A 23,293-nucleotide genomic window follows, 5' to 3' on the forward strand; every position below is an offset into this window, starting at 1 on the left:
TTGAACCGTCAGACAGTGAGGGAGCTGCGGTCACTGACCGCCTTATGGTTTCCTGTGTGGTGCCCATCTCCCTTAGCATCAAGGCCTGTTCTACTCATGTAGCTGAATCAGCTGTGTCACTGTGTAACTGTAACACTGCTGTACATGCAGAGAGAGACTCCTCAGGTTTAGTTAAAGGCGTGCTAGGTAGACATTATACTCATACTAAGATCGAATTGTACTAAACCGGCTCCGACACGCGTTGGATGTGGAAGGGCTTGCAAACTATTACAGACGACAATGAGAAGCACAGCCTGGGAGCTGCCCAGTGATACGAGCCTACCAGACGAGCTAAATAACTTCTATGCTCGCTTCGAGGCAAGTAACACTGAAACATGAGAGCACCAGCTGTTCCGGGCGACTGTGTAATCACGCTCTCCGCAGCCGATGTGAGTAAGACCTTTAGATAGGTCATCATTCACAAGGCCGCAGGGCCAGACGGATTACCAGGATCTGTACTCCGAGCATGCGCTGACCAACTGGCAAGTGTCTTCACTGACATTTTCAACCTCTCTCTGTCCGAGTCTGTAATACCAACATGTTTTAAGCAGACCACCATAGACCCTGTGCCCTAGAACACTAAGGTAACCTGTCTAAATGACTATTGCCCCATAGCACTCACATCTGTAGCCATTAAATGCTTTGAAAGGCTGGTCATGGCTCACATCAACACCATTATCCAAGAAACCCTAGACCCACTCCAATGTGCATATTGCCCCAACAGATCCACAGATGATGCAATCTCTATTGCACTCCATACTGCCCTTTCACACCTTGACAAAAGGAACACCTATGTGAGAATGCTATTCATTGACTACAGCTCAGCGTTCAACACCATAGCGCCCTCAAAGCTCATCACTAAGCTAATGGCCCTGGGACTAAACACCTCCCTCTGCAACTGTATCCTGGACTTCTTGACGGGACGCCCCCAGGTGGTAAGGGTAGGCAACAACACATCTGCCACGCTGATCCTCAACATGCTGGCCCCTCAGGGGTACGTGCTCAGTCCCCTCCTGTACTCCATGTTCACTCATGACTGCACGAATCCAGAACCATCATTATGTTTGCCGATGACACAACAATGGTAGGCCTGATCACCAACAACGATGAGACAGCATATTTTGATAAGGTATATATATTATACAACAGGTATATATATAATACCTGTTGTATTCGGCGCATGTGACAAATACAATTTGATTTGATTTAGTATAGACAGGTCTTAAGATGAATATGCTTTGCTAGCTGTGGTCCTGTGTGGCTCAGCTGATAGAGCGCAGCGCTTGCAACACATTTTTCTGTGTGTGGGGACATCTACACATAGTGTAGAATGGAAGAATTAGAATTAGCAATGGTGTAGGTTCGAATAAATAGGAAACTATCGACCAAATCTATCAATATTATTAATAATAATGTAATAATGCCAGCCAGGAATTTCACCTTGACAGCAAGTCTTCCTTGGAGAAGGTTGACCTAGGACCCTACACACTTCGAAGAGAGGGTTCCTCAAGGGTTCTTTGGTAAGCGAGATGGTTTTATTTGGATCCGTCATGACCCTTTGAGCCCTTCAATGGGTATTTGCAGTTCAGAAAAGGGTTCTTTAATCTTTTAGTGATAATTAAAATAGTTTGGGGTGTGGTTTGCACACAGCTCTTCTTGTGCAACCATGAGTGAGTGTCATTCCAGTTGCTCCAATCTGTTGTGTATGTAATTACATGTTAATTATGACTACATAGCCACCAACGGTGTCTTGAGAAAGACTCATTTAAGGCCTTGTGTCAATTGAGAACTGTTGACTTAATCAGTTGTTCTCAATTCTCTTCTCAGGGACTCCCAACTGTTCCAGATCTAGCATACCTGATTCAACTTCTGCATTTACACAATAATAACACCTATTACATTTTAACAATATGATATCGCTAACCAGAATAAACAAAAAATCTGTCATTTGTAGAAACAGTCTGTTGGTCATTTGTAGAAACAGTCTGTTGGTCATTTGTAGAAACAGTCTGTTGGTCATTTGTAGAAACAGTCTGTTGGTCATTTGTAGAAACAGTCTGTTGGTCATTTGTAGAAACAGTCTGTTGGTCATTTGTAGAAACATTAAGTGTAATATATAGCACCAAAAAGGGTTGTAACCATAGCGGAACCCAAAGTATTCATCCCCCTGGGCATTTTCCTTTTTTGGTGCATTTCAACCTGTAATTTAAATGGATTTTTATTTGGACTTCATATAATGGGCATACACAAAATAGTCCACATGATTTCAGTATATATACACCTGTTTTGATAGGCCCCAGAGTCTGCAACACCACTAAGCAAGGGGCACCACCAGGCAAGCGGCACCATAAAGACCAAGGAGCTCTCCAAACAGGTCAGGGACAAAGTTGTGGAGAAACTCACGGACCAGGCAAGGAGGGCATTAATCAGAGAGGAAACAGAGACCAAGAGCTGCAAAGCTCCACAGCGGAGATTGGAGTATCTGTCCATAGGACCACTTTAAGCCGTACACTCCACAGAGCTGTGCTTTACGGAAGAGTGGTCAGAAAATGATAAGCAAGCACGTTTGATGTTCGCCAAAAGGCATGTGGGAGACTACCCAAACATATGAAAGAAGGTACTCTGGTCAGATGAGACTTAAATTGAGCTTTTTGGCCATCAAGGAAACGCTATGTCTGGTGCAAATCCAACGCCTCTCATCACCCCAAGAACACTATCATGGTGGTGGCAGCATCATGCTGTGGGGTTGTTTTTCATTGGCAGGGACTGGGAAACTGGTCAGAATTGAAGGAATGATGGATGGCGCTAAATACAGGGAAATTCTTGAGTGGAAACCTGTTTCAGTCTTCCAGAGATTTGAGACTGGGAGTTTTGAGACTGCTAAAGCAACACTCGAGTGGTTTAAGGGGGAACGTTTAAATGTCTTGGAATGGCCTAGTCAAAGACCAGACCTCAATCCAATTGAGAATCTGTGATATGACTTAGTTTGCTGTACACCAGCAGGAAACTCATCCAACTTGAAGGAGCTGGAGCAGTTTTGCCTTGAAGAATGGGCAAAAATCCCAGTGGCTAGATGTGCCAAGCTTATAGAGACATACGTACCCCAAGAGACTTGCAGCTGTAATTGCTGCAAAATGTGGCTCTACAAAGTTTTTACCTTCGGTGTGTGAATAGTTATGCACGCTCAAGTTTTCTGTTTTTTTTTTTGTCTTAGTTCTTGTTTGTTTCACAATAAAAAATATTTAGCATCTTCAAAGTGGTAGGCATGTTGTGTAAATCAAATGATACCAACCCCCCAAAAATCTATTTTAATTTCAGGTTGTAAGGCAACAAAATAGGCCACTGTAGAACCTTTGTTTAATTGTTCTTTGTAGAACCTTCAGGAAGTGTTCTTTATAGCATTATAACAGTTCCATTTCGAACCTTATGAGCATGGTTCTTCACAATACGACAGGCTCTGTGTTCAGGACACCCCAGGGTATAACGCATGTCGTGATTGTAACGTAGCGATCATAAACATTGATACTGTAAATTACACGAGTTGTCAAGTATGGAAATGGGAAGTGCACCTTTTGGACTCGTGTGTGTGTGTGTGTGTGTGTGTGGTTTGCTTGTATGACATCAAAGCGCTATTTTATTATAATCCTCAACGTCTCATCTTTCAGATTTACAGCCTTTCAGCCAATCAGAAAACAACAAATGTGCAAAAGTATCTCAATTAGTGGGAGGAATGGGGGCCTCGGTGCTCACGTTTATAATGTCTGTCAGTCAAAACCAACGCATTGAAGCGGACAACCTGAGTAACCATTGCATTGCATGTTATTGTACAGCCACTGCATTCCAATTTAGGGGCTTATCAATGACAAGATCTGCCATTTTCAACCTGTATACGGTATCAAAATGCCGTGAGTGGAAAGTCTAGATTTCGCTGAGTGAATGAATAGTCTGTCTCAGCCCCACTAGGAATCTTTTATGCCAAGTTTTTATCAGTAGTTTCTCGTTACATATTCACTAGTTTACCAGTTATTTCAGTAGGAAGCACTCAACAGGGAAAATTTGCCTGCCAGAAAGCATTCAATTAAGTGGTTTTGTTTAATATTACCACACTATAACACTGGTATTTTATATGTCATGTACAATTCCAATGAATATGCTTTAACAGATTTCTTTTATCTATACTGTTTTGTCTTTCACTTATTTTCATTGGTGCGAATAAATAAAACCTAAAACCTAATTATAATGGCAGACTCTGGTTATTCAGGGATGCTGTAATTCCATAAGCATCAGGTCTGATGAGTTGCTTGGCCCACACCTTTATCCAGCACCAACCTTGTGCCCCAGCACAAACAAAAACTCAGTCTTGTTGCACCCCCTATGGGTCATTGTTGGTAACACACACAGAAGTGAGGGGGCCACATGTTTACTTCGTTACAGAGAGCTTGAAAGGGAAAAGGTTTTAAGGACCACACACACACGCACTCCTTTAGGTTGGATCCTGTGTATATCTTTGCTAAATATAAGCAGCAATATTACTGTTTGTCCCTCTTGAGCCAACGTAGCAACAATCATAACACTTGATTAAAATAGTCATAATTAAAATGAGAGAAATCAAGACATTCATTTAGAGATTTTTGCCAAGAGGTCTTAGTCACGCAATTTTACATCTAGCTAAGATATTTGGTGCTGTAGTTCTCAAGTGAAAAACTGCATGAAAACTAGTAGTGCGCTGCAGCCAGTAGGGCCTAGCTGCTTCTGTGCCCTCTCGTTTCTCTCGTTGAATGACAGCAAGCATTTCATTGAAGAATCCCGTCCATAGTTCCCACCCCTACTGTTGACAAATCACTGACGAAGGCGCGTAGACTTCGGCTACCGAACTTCGGCTACTGAACTTCAGCTTTACCTCAAGAAAAAACTTTGGCTACCGAACTTCGGCTACTGAACTTCAACTTTACCTCAAGACAAAAGGTGTCCGGGAACAGCCGGAAAAAGCCATTGCCGGACGCCAAAACAAACAAAAACATCACACAGGCTTTAGTGGGTAGCATGGCACTTGCAATACCAGGATAGTGGGTTCGATTCACCCCTGGGGCCACCCAAATGGAAATGTATGCATGCATGACTGCATTTACAGTATGTCGTTATTATTATTATTATAAACCTCCATTTGTCATTATATGTGGTCTGGGTTAGGAAGCAGGAAGTTCCTTGTTTATTTCCAAAGGGATCTTCCTGGAGTGTCAACTTGCAATTCTCACCTTGACCTCAGAAGATCCAGCACTCTCTTAAATTCCCCTAATCCTGGCCCTCCGCACTCACATGGGCATCCCGCCAGGCAGGGCTTGGGTTGTGTTCAGCTCCCCTGTACTGTCACACATTTAAATACCGTAGTGATGAGAGATGGCAGGATAAATCATAGCGCCAACGTCTCCTGACGAAACACAAAACTGTTTACATGATTGTGAGATTGATGTGGGTGTCCTTGAAACTGCCTAGGGTGATCAAAATAAATAAAGTGTTTGTTATTGTCGTCTTTGTTTTGAGAATGGCATCATGCACCTGATTTGTGTCAAAATCAAATCTTTCCAGAGCACAGAAAATGCACAGTTTTCATACCTGTCATCAATATTCAAACCCATTAACCCAAAATGTTTGTTTTCTTTTTTTACTATTTCATTTAAATCTTATTTTCATCAGCTCCTACTCCGATTCAGACCATAGTTAACTTGGTTACTGTTTACCTGCGGTGGCCTGACACAGTACCTCTCCATCAGAAGAGTGATGTGAACGGTATGTCATTTTGCTAGTTCACATTGAGTCTCACACACATCATGGCTAAACCAATGTGTAAAGAAAGTGTTTTAATGCTTAATAACATCGCTTGTCATAAGCTGGCACAGCAGCTTACAGCAAATGGGATGCAATTCATATTAGTGCATTGTACAATTGCGCTCGTTACCCAACTAGCCCTGCTAAAAAAAACAATCAAACAATGAATGACAGGAAAGCTGATAGGAAACCACGTTTATTCCAAAAGTGTAGTAGTTTTCAAAAGAGATTGTGGCGCAAGGATAGAGAGAGAAAGAAGGAGTGTCAGCTTTAACACAGAGATAGAGTGGAGAGCAAAGGGATAACATAAAAGACTGTGATAGAGAAGCGATGGGAACACGCCATGGCTCTGTGGGTGGGACAGAGAGAGAGGGAATACTATATATGTATATGAGGGTGAGCGGGAGAGACAATGTGTGTGTATGTGAGGGAAAGTGAGAGAGAGCGGGGGGAGGCGTGTGAGTGAGGGTGCAGGGTATAGACTCCCGCTTAGCCAGGAGTAAAGCTGCTCTCTCAAGCTGCGCGTGCACTTTCCTCTTCTCCTCATCTCTTATCTCCACTGCCTTGGAGCTGGAGCTACTCTGGCCGCCTCGCACCTCTGAAGGAATGTCTCCCATTGTCAAAAGCCCAGACTGCAAGCCCATGCTCTGTCATTGCAAAGTTGCATGCACCAACAACACCTTGTCGTTGATGTTCGGATGCAAGGTAAGCAGCTGACGGCTGTTGAGTGCCTTGTTTTGTCGTTAAAGTAGAGTTGATGCTGATGCGTGGGGCTCTGGTTGTGTTATAGTGTTGTTTTTTATATTTGGGATAAGTAGATGGAATTTTCCCAAAAGGAGTGTGTTGTTTAAATGATGTACACCGCTCACACAAATATTTGTATGGGATATTGGACAGTTCGTAGCATGCAAAAGCCAAGAACCCTTCGCATTAGAGGGATTAGCCCAGCATCAAAAACAAAAGTCCATATTAATGTTACCCGGGACCTAATGAAGCCAGATCTCCAGCATATGCATAGCTCGTGCATAGTGCTTAACACCGTTTGTGCATCCTCTTACTGTCGCTCCCTGTTAATCTTAGTGGAAAGGTCATGGCTACTCCTTTCCGAGACACGGTGATGCAGGTACATCTCTTATGTGTTGCTCTACTCTCTGCTTAACCTTTTGCTTTTTCCCGTTCGCGTTCCTCTTTCCCAAAAACTGGGCTCAGAACACGTCAGTTCAAGCCCGAGAGCTTTGGCCGCTCCGTCAGCTGATTCAGATCCCATAGAAAGTGAATCATGCCTGCAGAAAAAAGTCTGAACCCCCCCCCCCCCATTCCACTACTGCCTTTGCAGTGTAATGAGGACTGGCTTTGTGCCTAGATGGGAGTTCTTGCTAAAGATGTCATGTGTTTGTACCTAGACCAGTATTTCAGCCTTTACGTCAAGCAACAAGGAATCGATTTAGCTTCCCATTGGTTCTTGTAAAGTAGAATGCATAGGGATCCACATTTGTTGAGGGAGTCCAATATCAGCATGTTTCAGTGACGGTTTTACACCACTTCTTTCAAATTTCTCATGTTTCTTTTTCTTTTTATTCAGAACAAATCGTGGCAAATTGAAGCGAATGATTTGCTATAGTGGAAGACTGCAGGATGCCTAGTATGTCAGTCACTGAATGATTATTTTTGCTGCCTGTCACAGAGGCATGACTAAGAGCATTTGCTCTTAACAAGGTACAGCGGATCTCAGCGTCAGTGATCCATGCTCCCTCTGCACCAGAGATGGGGGAGGGAGAGAGAGAGACCAGAGTCATTCTCACTATAGAGCTAAATTCCTTGTCTCTACAAGCTTAAATAATCCCCAAATTGACGCATGTATAGTATCTTTGAAATGTCCCATTTCACTGTAATGCTGTTTGTAAGAAAATGGCTCCTGGACATATTTTGGACAGACACACGCACACATTCCAACAAACATGCCTCAACTGCTGAGCAATAGCAGCATAGAGGGACAGGTTTTAGGCAATTTAATTGGTTGTCGCTTGGGAGATTAAATTGGGAGATTTATTGGCATGCAAGGGTGAATACTTAAACAGTCAGTAGAAGGCTGTTATGTACAGGAAGAATTGGATTCAGCATCTATTAAATGGAATGAAAGTAGTACTCTCCAAACGTATGGGGAGAGGGCAGGTGCTTCCCTTTTCCTCCCTAACTCTGCTCTCCCTCCCGCCCTTCACGTCTTGGAGAACGGGAAATAGGGCTAGCGTAGTGATGAGTTGGTATATAAAGCCACGGAAAAGGGGTCAGTGCACACAACCGCGAGGAGATTCCAAACAATTCCGCACAGAGCTCAGAATCAGCCCTCGGCCATGCCACCTCACATTCTCGTCTCATCCCGTCTCCACGAGCTGAGCCTTTCTGAGTGCAGCAAACGCCGGGGAAGGACCCTCCGTGCACTGAGGGCAGCACAGCGTTACCCTATACATGAGCAGCACACAGCTCATCAGGCAACCCTACAGCCAGCCATGGAACATTCTTAAACCTCTGCATAATGTAGTGCATTTGAGTGAAGAGCCCTAACATGTCATACAGTACTGGCACATTTGTTTGATTTTGTTCAGAAATGTGTGAGCAGGACAAATCCCTTGAGATTAGACATCTTTATAGATGTCTCCCCTGGCCACTTTGAGACAATGAGGCTCTGGTCAAAAGTGGTTCACTATGTAGAGAATAGGATGCCATTTGGGACGTAACCTACCTGGTCATGGGATTATGTGAGATCATGTTAGTAGGTTTAATACTTGTCAGTTCTCCTCAGTCTTTTAGACACACAGGAGAGGCTGCAATGTCACCACTGGCCCCAGTAGTTGACACCATCCCTTCACGTTTTCTACGAATATTATGTCTCGATGTTCAAAAGACTTAACAACCACGTCACCGATAACATACAAAAGAAAAGGCATAGGAAACCTTTTTGACCTTTCGTATGACGTCATCGAAGAGTAACAACGTACAGTGTCAGAACCTGACCACACTCACGAGCCAGTATCACAGCAACGAAACCACTTCAAAAGCTCTGTAAACAAACTGAAAGTGCTGGACAACAAAACAAACACTTATCGTCACTGCGATGGCATGAATAAATACAATACTGAGCTTGGACAGCTTTGTATGCCTTGTTGACACCTCTGCTGTTTAAGATCACTCATGGCCTTGCCCCATCACCTCTGAAGCAGTTCCTTACATATTGCAAGGACAGTACCGAGGCAACAAGAGCTTCAACCAGAGGGGAATGCTCAACTCAGTTTAAGTCCAACAAATTTGTCCAGACTGCTATTTGAATCAAAGGGTCTGGATTACGGAACACCCTGCCAACTAGTGTGAGAGAGTGCAGTACCTTTGCAAGCTTCAAGGCAAACCTGAAAAAGTGGCCAAAAGCAAGCCAGTCATGTGAAGATGTCAGATACTGTAGGACCAAGGGACATTTAAAGTCTGATGTAATTTGTCAACAGTTGTATATGTTTGTTTATTGACTTTCCACATTGACATGCTGTACACACATGTCCCACAACATCATCATCGTTGTAAAGTACAATACCTCTCTCTCTCTCTCTCTCTCTCTCTCTCTCTCTCTCTCTCTCTCTCAATCTCTGAGAGAAAGAGAGAGAATCTACCCATTAAAGTGTGGTCAGATTAACCGATAGACTGGTTTCAAGAATCCCCCCAACCCCTCCATCCATTCTACACTAACCTTCCCTGCCTTGTGAAAATCTATACATCTCGTTCCATCCCTACCTGGACTGGGCTCCACGGCCATTCAATTTGAATTTCGGTAGTGATGGCCTTTTAATTGGCTGTATTGATCAAAGAGAAGCACATATTTGTCTGCCTAGAGTAGGCTGTGCATGTGCTGGGTCTCTATAATGAGTTACAGTTATAACAGTGTGTGTAAAAATAGGCTCACATTTTCCCCGGAGGACCTCATTACGTATTCAGTCTTGCGTTCCTCTTTTTACGAAGCAAAATGACATTTTCCTCACAGTTTAACCAGCTGTCAGATGGGCCTCTCTCTCACCCCTCGAGCACACCCAGGGTTATAGTAGTATATGTAGGGTTGCACAGCGAGGGTATATGTCTGGAAAGCTTTGTAAGTTTCCCAGAAAACTACCAGAATTTTGGTCATTTTAAAGTTAGATTTTTAAAAATATTTTTTTATCAGATGACATCTAGTGGCTGTATTGGCTACTTCAGATTATTTAAAAAACACATTCTTATTTACAAAGACGGCCTACCAAAAGGTAAAAGGCCTCCTGCGGGGACGGGGGCTGGGATTAAAAATACAAATATAGGACAAAACACCCATCACAAGAAGAGACACCACAATACTAGATAAAGAGAGACCTAAGACAACAACATAGCTTGGCAGCAACACATGACAACAAAGCATGGTAGCAACACAACATGACAACAACATAGTAGCAACACAACATGGCAGCAGCACAACATGGTACAAGCATTATTGGGCACAGACAACAGCACAAAGGGCAAGAAGGCAGAGACAACCATACATTATGCGATGCTGACACAATTGTCCATGATTGAGTCTTTGAATGAAAAGATTGAGATAAATCTGTCCAGTTTGAGTGTTTGTTGCAGCTCGTTCCAGTCGCTAGCTGCAGCCGAACTGAAAAGAGGAGCGACCCAGGGATGTGTGTGCTTTGGCGACATTTAACAGAATGTGACTGGCAGAACGGGTGTTGTATGTGGAGGATGAGGGCTGCAGTAGATATCTCAGATAGGGGGGAGTGAGGCCTAAGAGGATTTTATAAATAAGCATCAACCAGTGGGTCTTGCGACGGGTGTACAGAGATTACCAGTTTACAGAGGAGTAAAGTGCAGTGATGTGTCCTATAAGTAGCATTGGTGGCAAATCTGATGGCCGAATAGTAAAGAACATGTAGCCGCTCGAGAGCACCTTTATCGGCCGATCTATAAATGACATCTCCGTAGTCTAGGATGGTCATCTGAATCAGGGTTAGTTTGGCAGCTGGTGTGAAAGAGGAGCGATTACGATAGGGAAAACCAAGTCTAGATTTAACCTGCAGCTTTGATATGTGCTGAGATAAGGACAGTGTACCGTCTAGTCATACTCCCAAGTACTTGTATGAGGTGACTTCCTCAAGCTCTAAACCCTCAGAGGTAGTAATCACACCTGTTGGGGGAGGGGCATTCTTCTTACCAAACCACACTTTGTTTTGGAGGTGTTTTATTTATATAGTTTACTATGTCATTATACTGTATCTTTATTGTAAATGTTTTGGTGCCAAACTGGTGGTAGTTGTGAAAAAAAGTCAATAGTTGTAAGAGTCGCAGAGTTAATATAAAATAATGCCATTGTTGATTAGAAAATGTTTTCATTAATTAGGCTATTTTCTCTTAAACTGTATGGTCTATCCACTAGAACTCAGGGACAATATGGACACATATAAGAAATGAATACTATATATTAATACCGTTTTTAAAAGTTATTTAAGTATACATTGCCAAAGTTACCATAGATTGACATAGATGACCTATTTACTTTTGTATACTTCAGTGGGCTGAACCGAGTAGGGTGAAATTGCCCCGAGACGCTGATCTTGGATCAGGTTGCATCCACCCCACTAATGGTTAAGGTTAGGATTGGGGGAGGGGAAGCTGATTCTAAATCTGTACCTCGGGGAAACATCACCCCAGAGGGAACCGTGCTACAGTGCTAAACCACGCTACGTGGACTGTGTCTCAGTGCTATGATTGTGGTAACAATATGGAATGAGTACAAACATGCCCTGTGGTCAAAGTTTCAGATCTGATGGCTATCAACCGTTGTTGTTCTTGTGCGTTGGTTGTCTGTTGGCAGTAACCAATATGCCAAGATACAGTGCCATAATGTTAGATTCTTCTCTATAAATTAAAAACCATCATAAAGTGTCATTTTACGTCATCATTTTTTCCAGTTATTCTTCACTTTTGATAGCCTACAGTCCCACAAAATTGAGCATGTCAATTTTCAAGTTTTTAAAGATATATTGCTTTTAGTCTCCTGATGTCCAAAATTAAGCAAGAGCATTGATAGGCCTCATGATGATGTGGTTTGCCCATCAATCTGGCAACATCATGAGAGTTTCCAGGAGGTAAACACCTGCTATGAGGCAAATATGTTGATACCAAATGACAAATATACGCTAACAAACTGCTGTATTTTTAATTGTATTAGTTAGTATCAGTTAGGTATTGACAGTGTATAATCTGTACATTCAGTACGAATCCCTTCCACACCTCATCCCGATGTATTTTTCATTTTCAAACCCCATGCAACCAAAGGTTCATCATTTCAGACCAAACGGTTAACCATTGCATGAGTTTTTAAAATGTCAAATACAATTTTGCATTCTTTCTGCAACCATATTATAACTGCAAATGCCTAGCCTTCTAGTCATTTTAAAAGCTTTCAAGTCAGCTGGGTCTTTGTTGGCCCCTTGTACGTATGGCACATAACCTTCTGCACTACAACCTCTTAATACTGATCCTGCCATACACTATAGATAGTGCCATATGGCGAATTGCTAAACTCAGCAAAAAAAGAAACGTCCTCTCACTGTCAACTGCATTTATTTTCAGCAAACTTGACGTGTAAATATTTGTATGAACATAACAAAATTCAACAACAGAAATAAACTGAACAACTTCCACAGACATGTTGCTAACAGAAATGGAATAATGTGTCCCTGAACAAAGGGGGGATTAAAATCAAAAGTAACAGTCAGTATCTGGTGTGGCCACCAGCTGCATTAAGTACTGCAGCGCATCTCCTCCTCATGGACTGCACCAGATTTGCCAGTTCATACTGTGAGATGTTACCCCACTCTTCAATCAAGGCACTTGCAAGTTCCTGGACATTTCTGGGGGGAATGGCACTCGCCCTCACCACATGAGGGAGGAGGATATCTGCTCTGTAACGCACAGAGTTGAGATTGCCTGCAATGACAACAAGCTCAGCCCGATGATGCTGTGACACACCGCCTCAGACCATGACAGATCCTCCACCTCCAAATCGATCCCGCTCCAGAGTACAGACCTCGGTGTAACACTCATTCCTTCGATGATAAACGCGAATCCGACCATCATCCCTGGTGAGACAAAACTGCGACTCGTCTGTGAAGAGCACTTTTTGTCAGTCCTGTCTAGTCCAGTGACAATGGGTTTGTGCCCATAGGCGACATTGTTGCCGGTGATGTCTGGTGAGGACCTGCCTGACAACAGGCCTTCAAGCCCTCAGTCCAGCCTCTCTCAGCCTATTGCAGACAGTCTGAGCACTGATGGAGGGAATGTGTGTTCCTGGTGTAACTCGGGCAGTTGTTGTTGCCATCCTGTACCTGTCCCACAGATGTGATGTTTGGATGTACCAATCCTGTGCGGGTGTTGTTATATATGGTGTGCCACTGCGAGGATGATCAGCTGTCCGTCCTGTCTCCCGCGGTCTTAGGCTTCTCACAGTACGGACATGGCAATTTATTGCCCTGGCCACATCTGCAGTCCTCATGCCTCCTTGCAGCATGCCTAAGGCACGTTCACATAGATGAGCAGGGACCCTGGGCATCTTTCTTTTTGTGTTTTTCAGAGTCAGTAGAAAGGCCTCTTTAGTGTCCTACGTTTTCATAACTGTGACCTTAATTGCCTACCGTCTGTAAGCTGTTAGTGTCTTAACGACTGTTCCACAGGTTCATGTTCATTAATTGTTTATGGTTCATTGAACACGCATGGGGAACAGTGTTTAAAACCTTTACAATGAAGATCTGTGAAGTTATTTGGATTTTTACGAATTATCTTTGAAAGACAGGGTCCTGAAAAGGGGACTTTTCTTTTTTTGTTGAGTTTATTAATGTAGCTATAGTTATTAACACATATGATGTAAAAGTCATCACAGTTTTTGCTCTGTACTGAAAGTGATCCATCTTGGGAACGTGACTGCTGACATGCACAATTGTTTGGGATTGCATTAACAGTGGACCGATGAACAACATGCTCAAGTATTGTTTTTGAGTGAAATATCCCTTTAACTATGTGTCAGTTTCAACGTTTTGAAGAACTATGGCAAGCATATTTTTGAATGCACACTCACTGCTGTCAATGGTAGCTCAGGATGACTCATGTTGAAAGAGAAGAACAGCTCAGCTCTGCTCTTTCTGGATAATGTCTCAATGATTTGGAGAGATTCTGGCAGCTTGAACATGAAGGCCTACACACTATAAAAAGTCAAGGTAAATGGGTAACACTTCACATGACCTCGCCCTAATGCCGATATAGATATTCCAGAACTACTTTGGTAACCAAAATATTGTTGCACTTGGAGTGTTTCTTCGTCGAGGTCCTAGGGACACTAAGGGGTGCACATTTTTATTTTTGCCCTAGAGCACTAACACACCTGATTCAAATCAAAACCTTGATGATTAGTTGAATGAAGTGTGTGAATGCTAGGGCATAAACAACCATTTGCGACCCTTTGGGTCCCAAGGACCAGGATTGAGATACACCGAGTTAGACGGTAGCTTCACAACTCGCCAAATTCTCATTCAAAAGTAGTTGTGGTGCAATAGTGTGGTGGTTACATGTACTACCAATACATTGCAATCCTGTGTAACTGCATGATAGTATATGTGTTATATACGTCACATGGTATCTTTACAACTTCAAGTAAAGTATGCCCACTTATGGGCCAACCCCACATGTTCATATCACTGCATCTGTATAGGTCTACAGGGGATTGAATGAAATGCCATTCAACCCTAAATATGAATAGAATGGCTCACAGAATACATTGAGAGCTAATGAGATTTCTGGGTAACACTTTACATTACAGTGCCGTTATTACTGTGTAACTACTCGTGTAAGTATTGTAATTACTCATTAAACCCTATCCCTTACTTAGGCACTAACTCTAACCCTAAGTAACTCTTAAGTACAGTTTAAGTTCAGTGTAATAATGAGTAATTACAATTACAGGAAATTACACAGTAATTAGGGCACTGTAATGGAAAGTGTAACCAATTTGTGTTACATATGGTCATAGAAATGCAACAGAGTGGTATTAGGCCTAGTTTTTTTCCCATGACCATCTGTCCAGTACTCTACATCCCATTTTGGGCGACAGACAGGAGCGATAGTGACACACACCTACCGCTGTGTTTGCAGCTAAGTTCATCAGCTCTCTATGTTCATCTGAAGTGGCCATGTTGGCACAGAGTAACCGGGCACTGCCCTTGGCTTACCATATGTGTCCCTCTCCTGTGTTTGGGTGTTTGTGTGTGTGAGAGTGGGCATCCCAGTTATTTTACGTTCACTGTTTCCTTTCTAGTCTGTATAAAGTTTAACTGAAGTGTTTTTAAAACTTTTTTTTACTTGAGACACCGTACAATTTCAAGTCCTCTCAGTGTACAGATTAAAAGATATCATCAGCTCACGAAAAACACAACTATAAAAAACACATACATTCCTTTGAGAAGAGGTAATTTGTGATCTTATGATAATGTTGCCATAATATAATCGTTTGCAGTTTATGCCACTTGGCAGAAGCTTTCATCAAAGCAATAGTCGTGTATGTGATTTCCCCCGGAATTGAACCCAGGACGCTTGGAATTACCGAGCTTACCAACTGAGCCGCTTCTTACTAACGTATAGAATGAAGATGCATAGAGGACATTTTATGTTACTGTGCCGATATTAAGGAATGGCACTGCCAGGTTCCACTTTTCAGTGGGCACTGCTATGGTACGTTAGGCACAGACACTAAGTGCCAGTGTGGGATGACGTCTGCTGATTTCCCTGTCTGAATAGTTCTATTCAATTACAGGGTGCAGTGAGATAAGTGTGCCGGTTCAATGAAACTGCCAACGCAAGGTATAATGGCATCTTAAAATGGAATCTACACTAGTGTAATACATTCACACACATTTATCTCTGGATACAGATACATCCATTACAGTATGGATACATACAGTGCCTTGCGAAAGTATTCGGCCCCCTTGAACTTTGCAACCTTTTGCCACATTTCAGGCTTCAAACATAAAGATATAAAACTGTATTTTTTTGTGAAGAATCAACAACAAGTGGGACACAATCATGAAGTGGAACGACATTTATTGGATATTTCAAACTTTTTTAACAAATCAAAAACTGAAAAATTGGGCGTGCAAAATTATTCAGCCCCTTTAAGTTAATACTTTGTAGCGCCACCTTTTGCTGCGATTACAGCTGTAAGTCGCTTGGGGTATGTCTCTATCAGTTTTGCACATCGAGAGACTGACATTTTTTCCCATTCCTCCTTGCAAAACAGCTCGAGCTCAGTGAGGTTGGATGGAGAGCATTTGAACAGCAGTTTTCAGTTCTTTCCACAGATTCTCGATTGGATTCAGGTCTGGACTTTGACTTGGCCATTCTAACAACTTGATATGTTTATTTTTGAACCATTCCATTGTAGATTTTGCTTTATGTTTTGGATCATTGGCTTGTTGGAAGACAAATCTCCGTCCCAGTCTTAGGTCTTTTGCAGACTCCATCAGGTTTTCTTCCAGAATGGTCCTGTATTTGGCTCCATCCATCTTCCCATCAATTTTAACCATCTTCCCTGTCCCTGCTGAAGAAAACCAGGCCCAAACCATGATGCTGCCACCACCATGTTTGACAGTGGGGATGTTGTGTTCAGGGTGATGAGCTGTGTTGCTTTTACGCCAAACATAACGTTTTGCATTGTTGCCAAAAAGTTCAATTTTGGTTTCATCTGACCAGAGCATCTTCTTCCACATGTTTGGTGTGTCTCCCAGGTGGCTTGTGGCAAACTTTAAACTACACTTTTTATGGATATCTTTAAGAAATGGCTTTCTTCTTGCCACTCTTCCATGAAGGCCAGATTTGTGCAATATATGACTGATTGTTGTCCTATGGACAGAGTCTCCCACCTCAGCTGTAGATCTCTGCAGTTCATCCAGAGTGATCATGGGCCTCTTGGCTGCATCTCTGATCAGTATTTTCCTTGCATGAGCTGAAAGTTTAGAGGGACGGCCTGATCTTGGTATATTTGCAGTGGTCTGATACTCCTTCCATTTCAATATTATCGCTTGCACAGTGCTCCTTGGGATGTTTAAAGCTTGGGAAATCTTTTTGTATGCAAATCCGGCTTTAAACTTCTTCACAACAGTATCTCGGACCTGCCTGGTGTGTTCCTTGTTCTTCGTGATGCTCTCTGCGCTTTTAACGGACCTCTGAGACTATCACAGTGCAGGTGCATTTATATGGAGACTTGATTACACACAGGTGGATTGTATTTATCATCATTAGTCATTTAGGTCAACATTGGATCATTCAGAGATCCTCACTGAACTTCTGGAGAGAGTTTGCTGCACTGAAAGTAAAGGGGCTGAATAATTTTGCACACCCAATTTTTCAGTTTTTGATTTGTTAAAAAAGTTTGAAATATCCAATAAATGTCGTTCCACTTCATGATTGCGTCCCGCTTGTTGTTGATTCTTCACAAAAAAATACAGTTTTATATCTTTATGTTTGAAGCCTGAAATGTGGCAAAAGGTCGCAAAGTTCAAGGGGGCCGAATACTTTCGCAAGGCACTGTATAAATTATATAGAGAAAATAAAGGCTACACACAGTCACATTAAGAGAAATCCTATGCAGCCTTGTTTACAAGTTGGAACACTGGAATGTGAGATGTAATCTACACCTCCATTTGGCTGACACATCCTCATTATTTAGTTAAATTATTTTCAATTTGAGTGCCATTAAATCTACTGTATATAGCCTACACTTTTTCATTCTGAACTTGAGTGGGACGGGTGTGGCTTCATGACAATGACCACACCAGCAACTTCCCACCGATTTGACCGTTCTAACGCAGTTACCCCTCCAAAACACAAGCTTTGCGGGTGTTGGCTATCGCTTGTTAACTCTTGATTTGATTAAATCTATGCCTAAATCACTCTACAGCTCTACATTTCTTATATAAATATATATTCATATTTCTTGGTGCTTTTACCCCTTTTTCTCCCCAATTGATATCCAATTGTTAGCTCCCGTCTTGTACCATCGCTGCGACTCCCGTACTGACTTGGGAGAGGCGAAGGTTCTCCCCGAAACACGACTCTGCCAAGAAGCACTGCTGACTTATCCCGCATCAATGTGTCGGAGGAAACACTGTACAGCTGGTGACTGAAGTCAGCTTGCAGGCACATGTCCCGTCACAAGGGGTTGCTAGAGCGCGATGGGACAAGGACATCCCGGCCGGCCAAACCCTCCCCTAACCCGGAAGACGCTGGGCCAATTGTGCGCCGCCTTATGGGTCTCCCGGTCACTGCCGGCTGTGTAACAGCCTGGGCTCGAACCCGGGTCAGTAGTGATGCCTCAAGCATATATACCTCTGCGCCACTCGAGAGGCCAAACACCATTATTTCTACCTTAAGCCAGTGACATCCCACTCCCTAAGTGACCAATGTTAGTACTTACAGTATGTCGCTCAATAACCAATCATAATAGACAGTAAGCATATTGTAGCAACCCTAACCCACAACCTAGTGACCTTGTCAAGGGGATCGGATCTCTTGGCGTAACGACTTAGGTGTTGTGTTAATATTCAGTGTGTGGCAGACTTGGGAATCAAACCCATGTACTGTATTTGGTGTAGTACTGGGGTTAGAACTCTGTGGTGGTCTGATAGGGGTCAGATGGTTGAGGTACACTTAGTTTGGGAAGGGAATTGTGGTCAGAGAGGAAGAGTGCATGACCTTTGCCCTGTGGGCACCAGCTGTAGTGTTCACTGTCTGTCTGTTCTTACTCAGACTACTAGAGGAGAGCGAAAGAGAGAGATAGTTAGAATGCAATAGTTTGAGAATGTAATTACCTTTCAGATTAGTGTGTCAACCCGAACTGTACTGGGTCTGATATTTCCTTTTAATTGGACTTTCCAGTACGGTTCCAGCAACTATGGTGGATGTATAACTTAGCTTGACTTAGTAGTGTGAAAAGGGAAAAAGAGAAACTGAGGGAAGATCGAGGGAGTGATAAAAGAGGAAATAGGACAGTGGATTAGACAGTCGGCCACAGTGCTTAGTGTCTAATCATAAAGCGTTAGACAGTCGGCCACAGTGCTTAGTGTCTAATCATAAAGCGTTAGACAGTCGGCCACAGTGCTTAGTGTCTAATCATAAAGCGTTAGACAGTCGGCCACAGTGCTTAGTGTCTAATCATAAAGCGTTAGACAGTCGGCCACAGTGCTTAGTGTCTAATCATAAAGCGTTAGACAGTCGGCCACAGTGCTTAGTGTCTAATCATAAAGCGTTAGACAGTCGGCCACAGTGCTTAGTGTCTAATCATAAAGCGTTAGACAGTCGGCCACAGTGCTTAGTGTCTAATCATAAAGCGTTAGACAGTCGGCCACAGTGCTTAGTGTCTAATCATAAAGCGTTAGACAGTCGGCCACAGTGCTTAGTGTCTAATCATAAAGCGTTAGACAGTCGGCCACAGTGCTTAGTGTCTAATCATAAAGCGTTAGACAGTCGGCCACAGTGCTTAGTGTCTAATCATAAAGCGTTAGACAGTCGGCCACAGTGCTTAGTGTCTAATTATAAAGCGTTAGACAGTCGGTCACAGTGCTTAGTGTCTAATCATAAAGCGTTAGACAGTCGGCCACAGTGCTTAGTGTCTAATCATAAAGCGTTAGACAGTCGGCCACAGTGCTTAGTGTCTAATCATAAAGCGTTAGACAGTCGGCCACAGTGCTTAGTGTCTAATCATAAAGCGTTAGACAGTCGGCCACAGTGCTTAGTGTCTAATCATAAAGCGAGATTATTAGCACAGGATGTGGGGTAATTGGAGAGTTTGAGGCATCAGATTGTTCCTCTGCATAGGAACGTGTGGAAAGGTGCTTCAAAATATGACTGCAGCTTGAATCAGGGAAATCTGATATGTGTAACTAGCTTATTGCAGATTAATATATATTGGGATAGTTCTCTCTGGCCTATTGCTTTTGATGTTATTTGCACAGGATGAGGGGCAGGGCGGTATACCATTAGGTTTATAGGATACATTTGACATTATATCCAGAGAAACTTACAGGATCAATAAAGGTTAAGGGCTTTGCTCAAGGGCACAACGGCAGATTTTTCACCTAGTCGGCTCTGGGATTCAAACCAGCAACCTTTTTGGTTATTGGCCTAACGCCCTTAACCGCTAGGCTACCTGCCGCCCTATACATAGGCTTCTCCCTCAACTCTTAAAAATGTTGCCTTCAGTTTCCATTTTCCTGCCTTGAGGCCCTTATCAAAGATTGCTGGTGCATTGCAGCTGACATGATCCACTTATAATGCTATTCCCTCAGTCGCAGATATCTCATCTATTGTTTTGGTTCATCACGTACTGGGATTTTTGTATGCTGAGCCTGCTGAATCTTGTGAATTGCTTATTTCGGTTACATCCCAAATGACACCATATTCCCTCCATAGAGCACTGCTTTTGACCAGAGCATTATGGGCACTGGTTAATAGTAGTATAAGTATAAGGAATATAATGTCATTTGGGATGGAATCTGAGTGTATCCATTCAATGTTGCTGCAGTACATGGGAACTTGATTATCATGTTTGTTCTTTTGACCCGTCATTTTCCAGCCATTACCGTCTGCCCAAACTGTGTGTGTGTGGTGGCTCTAATTGTTGGAGAGCATGGTGGCATTCGTCACCCTGTCTATTTGTTCCTATCACAGCTACACTGGCTGGTGTGTTTGTCTTGAGCTTCACACGCGTGTTTGCGTGTGGCGAGCTTCTTCCCGGGCGACTGGAGCTTTTGGATGAGTGTTTACTTTTGAGCAGGATGAAGTTACCCAGACTCTGATCTAAGGCCTTTTTTGCATCCCTCCCCTAACCACACAGTTAGGATTTAGGGAGGGTAAGCTGATCTTAGATATGTACCCATATGAGAAACTTTACCCTGAACATTTTGACTTTTGCTCTTCTCTTGGTTTCCCCCTTGTGGTCAAAGCTGGATTGCTCTCTCTTGTCCACAGAACAGGCCGGCTGCGGTGCAGGGGTCCCCACACACTGGCCAGCCCCCGGCATGCATGAACCCCGACTTGATGAACGCTCCCTGGGTGAGAGAGGGGACTTTACACTGTCCCTCGAGCCCCATCTTCATGCCATCCTTCTGCTCATGCTTCGGGCAGGGCACTGCCCATCCATGCCACTCTCATGCCCGCTTTCCACTCTTGTGCTGTACACAGAGAGGACTTCACTGCTTTCATATCATAAGGCACTCAGGCCTTGGGGGTATTGCCCCTTTTCACTCTATCATGGATAAAATAGGTTAAAGGACACACAGTATTAGCTTGATGGAAATATAGGTATTTATTTGATTTGTTTTGTGGGCATATATATGTTTTAACATTTTAGGGTTATGTGGGCATATAGTGATGAGTTATCTTAGCAGGCTTATAATAGACAGCTTTGCCTTGTCTTTCTCTAGATATGAATATAGAAAATGTTACATCCAAAAAGCAAAAGTCATTTGTCAAACACCTCATGCGAGAAATCAACTGAATTTGTTTGCCATGATATGACTTCTGTGAAGGCAGGAAGGAAGACGTTCAGAAAGGTAATCTGAAGCATTGCCTACTTCTGCGACAAGAAAGATATGGTATCCACTGTATCCCAAGGCAAGTTCAAAGGATCAGTTAAACAAGACACTGCTTCAGTAATTTCATTTTAGTGTATTTTCAAATAAAAAAATCATGCCTTGTAAACAACATCTGCTAAATTGTAATTATTCGCTCCTATGGCCTATTTATTGCCTACCTCCTCATGCCTTTTGCACACACTGTATATATTTTTTTCTACTGTGTCATTTACTTGTTTATTGTGTTATTGGCTTGTTTTATTGTTTATTCCATGTGTAACTCTTTGTTGTTGTTTGTGCCACACTGCTTTGCTTTATCTTGGCCAGGTCGCAGTTGGAAATGAGAACTTGTTCTAGCCTACCTGGTTAAATAAAGGTGAAATAAAAAAATTAAGAACAGGTTTAGATAACATCAATATGCTTACGGGCCCTTCCCAACAATGCAGAGGGAAAGAAAATAGAGAAATTGTAGAAAATAAAGCACGTAATAATAAATCCACAATGAGTAACGATAACTTGGCTATATACACAGGGTACGAGTGCCTAGTCGATGTGCAGGGGTACGGGGAAATTGAGGTAGATATGTACATATAAGTAGGAATAAAGAGACAGATAATTAACAGTAGCAGCAGTGTATCTGATGAGTCAAAAAAGGGTCCATGCAGATAGTTTGGGTAGCTATTGGTGAAGTATTTAACTAACTATTTAGCAGTTTTATGGCTTGTCGGTAGAACCGGTTCAGGGTCTTGTTGGTTCCACACCATCAGTACCTCTTGCCGTGTGGTAGCAGAGAGAACAGTCTTTGACTTGGGCCTTCCACTGACACCGCCTGGTATAGAGGTCCTGGGTGGCAGGGAGTTCAGCCCCAGGGATGTACTGGGCTGTACTCACTACCCTCTGTATCGCCTTGCGGTCAGATGTCAAGCAGTTGCCATACCAAGCGGTGATGCAGCCAGTCAAGATGCTGTCAGTGGTGCAGCTGTAGAACCTTTAAGGATCCGAGGGCCCATGCCAAATATTTTCAGCCTCCTGAGAGGGAAGAGGCATTGTCGTGCCCTATTCACAACTGTATTGGTGTTTGTGGACCATGATAGATCCTTACTGATATGGACACAGAGAAACTTGAAGCTCTCGACCCGCTCCACTACAGCCTCGTTGATGTGAATGGGGGTGTGCTCGGCCCTCCGTTTTCTGTAGTTCACGATCAGCTTCTTTGTCTTGCTGACGTAGAGGGAGAGGTTGTTGTCCTGGTACAACACTGCCAAGTTCTCTGACCTCTTTATAGGTTGTCTCATCGTCGTCTGTGATCAGGCCTACCACCGCCGTGTCGTCTGAAAATGTAATGATGTTGTTTGAGTCTTGCAGTCATGGGTGAACAGGAAGTACAAGAGGGGACTAGACACGCAACCCTGAGGGTCCCTTTGTTGAGGGTCAGCATAGCGGATGTGTTGTTTAATTCCCTCACCACCTGGGGGATGGCCCATCTGGAAGTCCAGGATCCAGCTGTGGAGAGGTGTTTAGTCCCAGAGACCTTCGGTTTGTGATGAGCATGGAAGGCACTATTGTGTTGAAAGCTGAGTTGTAGTCAAAGAACAGCATTCTCACTTTAGGTGTTCCTTTTGTCCAGGTGAGAAAGGGCGGTGTGGAGTGCGATTGAGATTGCGTCATCTGTGGATCTGTTGAGGCGGTATGCGAATTGGAATGGGTCCAGGGTGTCTGGGATGATGCTGTTGATGTGAGCC

General features: G+C 43.1%; 1 protein-coding gene across 23 annotated transcripts in view; it reads left to right on the forward strand.

The window, feature by feature from the left end:
* The window catches only part of dlg2 (discs, large homolog 2 (Drosophila)), a 349,871-nt gene that overhangs the window by 150,522 nt on the left and 176,056 nt on the right, over nucleotides 1-23,293 (forward strand). For 5 of the 23 annotated variants that reach the window (XM_052457677.1, XM_052457679.1, XM_052457676.1 and 2 more), the window contains exon 2: nucleotides 20,947-21,030. The exons of the other annotated variants lie outside the window; for them this stretch is intronic. In XM_052457677.1, the coding sequence (XP_052313637.1) occupies nucleotides 20,947-21,030 (84 nt within the window). The remainder of the gene's footprint in view (nucleotides 1-20,946; nucleotides 21,031-23,293) is intronic. 23 annotated transcript variants of the gene reach the window in all.

The sequence above is a fragment of the Oncorhynchus keta genome, chromosome 12 (genome assembly GCF_023373465.1).
Source record: "Oncorhynchus keta strain PuntledgeMale-10-30-2019 chromosome 12, Oket_V2, whole genome shotgun sequence".
NCBI classification, from domain to species: Eukaryota; Metazoa; Chordata; class Actinopteri; order Salmoniformes; family Salmonidae; genus Oncorhynchus; species Oncorhynchus keta.